Below are 9,538 nucleotides of genomic sequence, written 5' to 3'. Positions count from 1 at the left end.
TTCAGTAGAGACAGGGTTTCACCATGTTGGCCAGGCTAGTCTTGAACTCCTGACCTCAGGTGATCTACCCACCTTGGCCTCCCAAAGTGCGAGGATTACAGGTGTGAGCCACCGCGCCCAGCCTGTGGAGGCACTTTATAATTACCACGTGGTGTGCACACACACGCACAGTGCTAGTTAATAACTTGCTCGGACACGTGTCTGATTGCTCAAGAATCTTGCTCATGGGAAAAGCAAACCCAGAAGCCATGAAATAAGAAGTCTTCTGGACACCATCTCTATTAAAAGAAGACAAGGTCCTGCCTACACATCCTTAATAGCAGGAGCTTGTTACTGCTCCCTCCCCACACCCTTAGGTATCCTTGCCCTAGAATCACCTGTTCACACTCAAAGCCCTGCCAGCCTGGCCTGGAGTCCTGCAGGGGTTAATGGAGGGGAGGAATGCCTCAGCAGATGCTTCTGCCTCTGTCCCCAGAGTCCCAGGAACAACGCAACGCAACATGGTTGCAGAAACCCCCACCCAGAAAGGCAGGCAGCAAACCACAGGAAACGGTGACTGGCGCTGAGAACCTGTCACTTCCTGCTTCTGGAGCACCCCTCTAGAGGGTGGAAGGCTGCAAGGCTCTACTTGTGGGTGGGACAGGTGGGGTAGGAGGAACGAGGTGAGCAGAGTCCCTTTTTCTGTTTCCTGGTGCCTTCTGGTCAGAGAAACTCCCACCCCCTTCTAACACCATCCTGGGCCCCAGGCGGCTCTGAGTCGGTTTTGAGGAAAGACAAGGAGCCTGGTGAGCCCAGCAAAAGGCAGGGGGAGCCCAGGGCACAGGGTGGCTGCCCAGAGGGACCCTGGGGCACAGGGTGGCTGCCCGGAGCTTTTGTCAGGGGAGGCCTATGGGAAGGGAACATGGACGCACGGAAGGTTCCTCCCTACACTTGAATCACCAGCTCTCAGGATATCCCTTAGAAGCCACCTTCTCCCTCTCCCCTGGGAAGAGGGGACAGGAATTGACTCAAGTCCACACAGCAAAGGGTGCCAGAGCTGAGACTAGATCCAGGTTCTCTGCACCCCAAGCTCCTGAACTGCAAACTAGAGCAGAAAGGGGAAGGGAGAAAGCCAGGGAGACCGCAAGGGTGGGGGAAGGGTGTGGGGTGTGGAGGGAGGAGTGCCAGCAGCTTGAGCCTTCTCCTGATGGCCCCAGGGAGCCATGACAATTGAATTAGGAGAGCATAAGGGGCAGAGACAATTTTAGGAGTATTGAGGCTGCTGGAGAGCAGGATGGATTGCAGAAAACAAGACTAGACGCAGGGTGACCAGTTCAGGAATGAAGCTCCAAGCAGCTTTGGAAATCCAGTCTCCTATGACACACTCCAGGAATGGGAAGAGCTCTGAGCTGATGGGGCAGGATTCAGCAGCTGGGGGCTCACAGAGGGAGCAGAGCACGTAGCAGGGGGAAGCTGGAGATGTAATGGGAAAAGGAGAGCTTTGGTCTGTGGTCAAGGTCAATCCAGAGAAACATACAAGAGGTTAAACAGGAAGGAAAGGGTTGATTTTTTTAGAGGGCTGGTTCCTCTCTGAAGTCAGACACCCAACCTGCATTGCTGCCCAGGGCCAGGCCCCTGGTGAGACCCTGCCACTCACCAGTCCCCGAGGTGAAGCCAGGCTGCTGGAAGTTATAGTTCTTGATTTCGCTGTACCATCTATCAGCCACCTCCTTTCCTGTGTGTAAATGACATTGTTCTAAAACTCAACCACAAAATCCACCCACTCCCTGTTGCCTGCATCTCCTCCCATTAGCCCCAAGCCACCTATCCAGCAATTAGACATCTGAGAAAGCCCCAGTCAGCTGATGCATCCTGGATGCTGCTTTGCAGACTCCTAGGGACTCTTGCCCATGAGCATGGCCAGGCTGAAGAGAGTGGGCCTTCTGGGGGGCTGGGAAGAACACTGGTCTGGGGTCAGGGAACCTGCACCTATCCCCCCACAACCCACACACACTGACTTGCTGTGTAATCCTGGGCAAAGCCTTCCCTCTCTGGTTCTCAGTACAATGGAAAGTTTGAAGGCAATACACTGCAAGGGCCTTCTGCTGATGCTCCGAGTTTCTAGGAGACTATACTGTCATCTCACCCCACGTGCAGCTCTTGAAACATCCATAGTTGGAAGGACAATCAGGCTGGTGAGCCAAGGATCTCCACTGTGGGCAGGAGGGCCCTCACCTGGGGCATCCACCGTTCCCACAGGTGTTGATATGGGCGGGCATTTCCCTGGGAGCTGATGCTCTCCCGGCCAGAGCCAGGAGTGGGGACCTCAGAGCAGTCAGTCTCAAATGTGTGCAAGAATCTTGTTAATGGGAAGATTCCGATTCAGTAGTTCTAGGATTCTGCATTTCTGCTCCCAGATGCTACTGCTGATCCATGTTCCACACATCAGCCTCACCTGGAGAGCATTTAACAAATACTAATGCCTGGGTCCTTCCTCAGACCAACTGTGTCTATCTCTGGAGGAGAGACTCAGGCATTTTTTTTGTTGTTGTTTGTTTGTTTGTTTTTTTCTTTCTGAGACAGAGTTTTGCTCTTGTTGCCCAGGCCGGAGTGCAACGGCACAATCTCAGCTCATGGCAACCTCTACCTCCCAGGTTCAAGCGATTCTCCTGCCTCAGCCTCCTGAGTAGCTGGGATTACAGGCATGTGCCACCATGCCCGGCTCATTTTTGTATTTTTAGTACAGATGGGGTTTCTCCATGTTGGTCATGCTGGTCTCGAACCCCTGACCTCAGGTGATCAACCTGCCTCGGCCTCCCAAAGTGCTGGGATTGCAGGCGTGAGCTACTGTGCCTGGCCTGGTATTTTTTTTAAAGTTTCACAAAAGATTCCAATGTGCGGCCAGAGTAGGGAGCCACCGTCTCAGAGACCACCTACCCAACCCCCCGCCGTAGAGACGGGAAACTGGGGGCAGAGGAGGGAGTGACCTGCTTAAGGCTTCCAAGGGAGCCCATGCAAGGCTGGGATGGACCGTGCCTCCTGAATGCCCAACTTCCTGTCCTATGCCCTTCTCCCGGGGCCCATCAAGGGCCACAGCCTGGGCTTGGGAAGGAGCCTGCAGGCTGAGGGCGAGGCCTCGGAGGGAGGGGTGAGTAGGGGGTTCCCCAGGAGCTCACATGCGCCTCCCAGTGGGGGTGCCAAGGACCATGCTGCACAGGAGCCCTGGCTTAGGCTGCCCTAGGGAAACCAAGAGGACTCGGGGGAACTCCCAGGAATGTGAGGCTGGGGAGGGAGTGAGTCATTCTCCCACTGGTGTTTGGAGAAAGCCTCAGAGATCCAGATGGCTCTCCAATATTCTTCCTAAAAAGCCACATCAGGGCTGTCAGGGTCAGAGGGTCAGAAAGCTCAAGAATGTCCGGGCAGCACGGTGGGAGCATTCCAGATTGAGACCTTGCATGGAGTCATTGTCTTTTCCATTATTATTATTTTTTCCAAAATGGAAAAAGCTCTATTGCTTTTCTTCTATTACAAAAGTAATACACCAGCACTACTGGTAGTGGATCACCAGTACAGTAGGAAAGTAAAATTTCTCGGGAAGCAAATAACATTTCTCGGTAGCTGGGGATGCTCTGGCGCCCACAGAATCAGGCTGAGATTCTGTACAAAAGCGGTCTGTCTCCCCAACCCCCACTCCTTGGCCTGCGAGCTTCTCCGAAAGTGAGGGCCTGGTCAGCCTGACTCATCTCTGTGTCCCTGGCACCCGGCACAGGCCTGGCACTGAGCCAGCCATCAGAGACCTTGTGGTGAACTGAAGTCAGCCTGGGAGCAGATTCAGAGAGCTCTGGTTCTCCTTTCTTTCCTTTCCTAGGCCTGTGGCTACACCGTGAGGGTGCTGGGGCCAGGAGGCATTTGAGGAGGACTTGTCCTTCTTCCAGCTCCCGCAGAGAGGAGAGGAGCTGAAAATGTGACCCACCTGTCTGATCGTAGGATGCCCATGCAAGGTTCTCCCCACACTGGCCGCGGCTGGACTCTGGGCTGTGCTTGAGGATCCTCGTGCTGGCCAGGGCTTCAGAATACCTGCAGAGTCCACAGTGCCTCCTCAGAGCAGGTGCAGTTCAGAGAACCCCCAAAGGATGTGCCCCAAGCTAGTGTGGCTGAGTTTCCTTCCCTGCCCAGGGCTCGCAGAGGAGCTAGAGCTGCATGACTGCTGCTGAGCCTCCCAGCAGTCCCATTCCACACAGAAGCAAGTTGAGGCTCAGCGGAACAAAGGGACCTGCCCAGGTGAGTGACAGTGTGGTTATTCAAATGTGGTTGTATCTGATCCCAAAACCCAGTCCCCGAAACCATGCAGGGCCCCCCAACCTTTTTTTTTTTTTTGAGATGTTGTCTCACTCTGTCACCCAGGCTGGAGTGCAGTGGCATGATCTTGGTTCACTTGGTTCACTGCAACCTCCACCTCCCGGGTTCAAGCGATTCTCCTGCCTCAGCCTCCCGAGTAGCTGGGACTACAGGCACCTGCCACCACACCTGGCTAATTTTTGTATTTTTAGTAGAGACAGTTTCACCATGTTGGCCAGGCTGGTCTTGAACTCCTGACCTCAGGTGATCCGCCCACTTCGGCCTCTCAAAGTGCTGAAATTACAGGTGTGAGCCACTGTGCCTGGCCACAGGGCCCCTTTGTGACTGCAGCAGTGGCACATGAAGGGCCCAAGTCACCCGGATGTGCTAGGGGACTCACTGTTGAGCCTCCCGGTTGAGCTTCTTGCAGAGCTTCAGTGGGGGGACGCCGTGCTTCTGCCGATACTCATTGTGGGCCTTCAGGACCTCATTATGAAACTGTTTGGAAGCTGGAATGATTGCAAAATGGAGAATGGCTCAGTGCAGAGAAAACACTCATCAAAAGTGTAATGGCATGCTGAAAGCAACACCCAGCTCAAACCTCAGGCCATGTGGACGGGCTGCTGCTCCCCTCCAACACCTGGCACCCCAGCCAAGTGGCCCTGCTCCACGCCACTGCTCGCCCTACCTGGCATTGTGCTCCATATCTCTGCACATCTAAAGCCCATGGATCATGTGGGGCCTTATGGGCCATGTTAGGGATTTGGGTCTTTATCCAAGGCAATGGGGAAGCCACTGAAAGGGAGCAGGGCAGTGAGCTCCATGTGTTTCTCAAAGACCCTGCTGGCTGCTAAGTGGAGGATGCACAGAAACACAGAGCAGATTTGGGGACCTGGACAGTCAGCAATAGGACTTCGGAAGTAAAATATCTGAAGGAGACTGGGTATCTCAGGCTGGATCTAGGGACAGCAGAGGGGACTGGAATGGGCCAGAGCTGGGAGTCCAGAAAGAGGCCTCTTGGCTGGGGAGGAAGAAACCTATGCTGGGTGAGTGAAGCCAAGGAGACAGGGGCAGACGAAGAGACAAGGGAAGGACAGCCCTGGGGAAGCAGAGTGTGAGGGTGGGTTCTAGGTGCCGACCTGACTGAACTAAGGCATACCTCGAGAACTGGGAAAGCATTATTTTGGGGTGTGTTTGTAGGGGTGTTTCCAGAGGAGACTGGTGTGTGAGTCTGAGTGGGGAAGATCCACTCTCAACGTGGGTGGGTGCCATCCAATCAGACAACCTGGGGGACCCACACAGAAACCTACTGCAGGGGCAGAGCCAGTGCAGAGTCCCCACTAGGACAGTGCCTAATGGAGTTGCAGAAGTGCAGCCACCCCCAAGACCCCAGAACGGTGGAGCTACCAGCAAGCAACATGGGGCCCGGGAAGGCTGAAAGCACGAGGCTTCGACCTGAGAGAGCTGAAGCCAGACAGCCCTAAGCCTTGGGGGTGGGGCTGCCTGAGGCCCTGGGGCCCAACTCCCACCCAGTGTGCCCAGGAGGCAGGAGATGGAATCAGAGGGGATTATTCTCCAGCCTTAAGACTGAATGTTTTCCCTACTGGGTTGTGGACTTACTTGGGACCAGTTACCTTCTTTCCTATTTCTCCCTTTTGGAATGAGAATGTCTATCCTATGCCTGTCCCACCACTGTGTTTTGGAGTAGATAAGTTGTTTTGATTTCACAGGCTCACAGCTGGAAGGAATATGTCTCTGGGTGAATTGTGCCTTAAATCTCACCTGTATCTAATTTAGATGAGACTTTGGACTTTGAGTTGGTGCCAGAACAAGTTAAGACTTGGGGCTATTGGGATGGAATGAATATATTTTGTATGTGGGGAGGATATGAGTTTTGGGGAGCCATGGGCAGAATGCTTTGGTTTGAATGTCCCCTCCAAAACTCACACTAAAATTTGATTGTCAACATAACAGTGTTGAGGAGTGAGATCTTTAAGAGGTGATTAGAGGGCATTATTACAGGACTGGGCTCCCGGTAAAAGAGTGAGTTTGGCCCGGCCTTCTCCCTGTCTTGAGTGCTTACTTGCCCTTCTGTTTTTCCATGGGATAATGCAGCATGAGGGCTTCACCAGATGCCAATGTCATGCTCTTGGACTTCCCAGCCTCCAGAACTGTGAGCCAAATAAACGGTTTTTTAATAAATTACCCAGTGTGTGGTATTCTTTTATAGCAGCAGAAAATGGACTAAGACACAGAATAGGAGAAGAGTGTAGCAAAGAAAGTGGAGGTGGTGGGAGGGTGAGTGGTATGATCAGCAGGCCCAGGGCTGCAGTGGGGGAAGAGGTGAAGCCCATGCCCAATTAGGTCATGATCTCAGAAAGGGCAAAGTCAAGGAGGCTGTGGTTAGGGAGAGAATAAGTAGGTGAAGCCAAAAGCAAGCAAGATTAATAGTGAACAGAAGCCATACCAATTTGGATCTGAAATGATCCCCATCCATCCATCCATCCATCCATCCATCCATCCATCCATCCAACATCCTCCATCCATCCATCCAATATCTTCCATTCATCTGTCCATCCACCATTCATCCAACATCCTCCATCCATCCAACATCCTCCATCCATCCACCCATCCACCTAATATCTTCCATACATCTATCCATGCAACATTGTCATCCATCTAACATTACCCATCCATCCAGCATCATTCATCCATACATCTGCCATTCATCCAAGGCCCATTCATCTATCCTCCATTTATCTGTCCATATGCTCTCTGAGTGCTTCCCCTGTGCCATGTCCCATATCGTGTGCTAAGGGTCCAGAGACAAGTCAGTCACGTGTTCCTCTCAAAGAGTTCACATACAGAAGGCAGGCAGCCTTGTAAACAGACACTAGCCATGTGATAGGTGCCAAGATGCAGGTAAGCGTAGATGCAAAAGGAACATGGAGATTAATCTAACATGGGATCAGGAAGGAGGCAACTCCCAATACGAGGCCCCAGAAGTGTCTGAACAGGGGCCAGCCAGCCAGGCTATGATGAAGACACTGAGCACCTTACTCGGGAATCTGAGAGTTCCCTTCTGTGGAAATGGGGGTGAGTTGGATGGGTTCTGAGTGACGGCCACAGAAGGCCCTTATGCGGAACTGGTCCCATCAGGCCACAGCCTGTCCCTCAAAAACTGGCTGTGGGTAGTAGCAGGAAGGGTGTGAACCATAAAGGAAGTGCCACGCTCTTCCTCTACCCCGGGTCACCTTCACCGGTGCCTTTCTCCTACTCTGCTGCCTTTCACCCAAGGCTGAGGAGATGATGCTCAAGGCTGAGGAGATGATGCAACAGGGAGTCCTTGTCCCTTTTCTCATAGCCAGATCTCCCATGTCTCCTGGGCCCTCAAGTCAAATCCCATGGAATTTCTGAGGGGACGTAAGGGAAAGAAGACCCAGGGCTTGCCTTCAAGGGGGTTGGGATGTGCAGACCCAGGAACTACAGACCCAGGAGGGGAAGGTAACTGCAGGTCACACCTGCATGGTGGAGCTGTCCATGGGCCTTCTGAGAAAGAGGAAGTAGACTGTTAGATAAAGAGTACGTGGACCAAGCTCTAGAACTTGGGCTCATTAAGGCTGTCCAGTGAGGCCCAGTCACGGTAATGTGGGCAGGGCAGGGATATGGGGGCTCTGAACCCCGGGATTGTGAGGTTTTGGTTGCCAGGCAGAGGTGGGGAGACCTGGAGGTGGAAACTGATCATGGGGACAGGCGTTAAGGCAGAGGGCGGAGCTACAACCTGAAGTATCAGGACTTCCTGGCCAACAGGCCGACCAAGCCCTTGTCAATAGGAAAAACAAAGATTTCAGGTCTACGGTGGAGAGGAGAAAAAAGAGGTATTGTTTAACGTGTATAGAGTTTCAGTTTGGCAACATGAAAAAGTTGTGGAGCTCTGTTGCATAGCAATGTAAATATACTTAACTCTACAGAACTGCACACTTAAAAATTCTTAAGATGATACATTTTATATTATGCATTTTTACCAAATTTTTATTCTTTAAAAAACAAAGATTTCAGGGTTAGCATGTTAATGTGGTATTTGGGATAAGGAGTGAGAGAGGCTTTTAAAGAATATCTCACAGGGAAATGCCAGGGGCGATGGCAACTCATGGGACCCAGATGGGGGTCTTGTTGACCAGTTTAAGAAGAGTCAGCTGGGTAGCATGGCCTCCAGGAACCCAAGGGTTCTTTCTTGGGCCATGGGCTGCTTCCCCAGCCTGGTCCCTGCTTTGTGCAAGAGACAGTGGTGACTTGAGGTGTGTTGAGGCTGGAAAGGGGGGTTTAATAAGGAACTGGTACAAGGATGGGGAATGTTCAGCCTGGAGAGGATCAGCCTCTGGAGGACACAGTGGAGGCCCCTGATGAATTCTGGGGCCCTGAGGGAAAGCTGGGGCCAGTGGGTAGAAAGGCAGAATGACAGATTTCAACTCAGTCTAAGAAAGATCTTTCCTAGTTAAAGCTTCTGACGACCTAAAGGAGCTACCTCACAAGGTAGTGAGCTCTCTACCACTGAAGGAATTCAAACAGGTGAGCCCCTCTTGGAGGGACTCAGGCCCTGAGTCAGAGGACCTTCAAGTCCCTTCCAATCCTGAGATCCTATAACATCCCGCTGGGGTAGGAGTGAGAGGAGACAAGATGAACAACTGACCCAAGACGTGCAGGAGTTTCCCAAACAAGCTTCTCTCAGGAGACACTGATCAGAACGAGTGAGTGTGCAGGCAAGGGCCCATATGGGTGACACCGCCAAGGTGACGGGGGTCCCCATCCAAGTGGCAGGGTTGTCCAGGCCCATCCTAAAGTCCCTTCTAGCTCCCATGTCCCGGACAGGCCACGGTGGGTCTCGTGGGACACCACGGGAGATGCATGAGGCTGAGTGGCACGTGCAGTGGTGACCACCGATGTGTCAGGGAAAGGAGGGCTCCCTGGAGGAGGTGTTCCTGGCTCAGGAAGCATGAATGGAGGAGGCAAACAGCAGAGAAAGAGCCAGGGTGAAGGGACCACGTGTATCCTGGGGCTCTGAAGAGGAGGGGGAGACAGGAGAGTGGGTGGCTCGCTAAGGGGAAGCCAGTTTAAAGGCAGCCTGAGTGCTGGGGTCAGTTTGCACTAGATCCCATAGTGCTGGAGGCCCTTAAGTTTCCTTGGCAGAGAGGGACATATAAGGCTGCTAAAAACTAGGTCA

General features: G+C 52.8%; 1 protein-coding gene across 1 annotated transcript in view; it reads right to left on the bottom strand.

The window, feature by feature from the left end:
• GLIPR2 (GLI pathogenesis-related 2) overlaps positions 1-9,175 on the bottom strand; it is a 20,379-nt gene extending 11,204 nt beyond the window's left edge. The window contains exons 1-5 of the mRNA XM_011939516.1: positions 9,008-9,175; positions 6,401-6,440; positions 4,718-4,826; positions 3,953-4,056; positions 1,637-1,714 (exon numbers count right to left, since the gene is read on the bottom strand). Coding sequence (XP_011794906.1) covers positions 1,637-1,714; positions 3,953-4,056; positions 4,718-4,826; positions 6,401-6,440; positions 9,008-9,175 — 499 coding nt within the window. The remainder of the gene's footprint in view (positions 1-1,636; positions 1,715-3,952; positions 4,057-4,717; positions 4,827-6,400; positions 6,441-9,007) is intronic.
• Positions 9,176-9,538: the final 363 nt, after the last annotated feature.

The sequence above is a fragment of the Colobus angolensis genome, unplaced genomic scaffold (genome assembly GCF_000951035.1).
Source record: "Colobus angolensis palliatus isolate OR3802 unplaced genomic scaffold, Cang.pa_1.0 Scaffold181, whole genome shotgun sequence".
NCBI classification, from domain to species: Eukaryota; Metazoa; Chordata; class Mammalia; order Primates; family Cercopithecidae; genus Colobus; species Colobus angolensis.
Note: the sequence above shows the minus strand (reverse complement) of the source record. Positions and strands in the feature narration are given on the sequence as shown.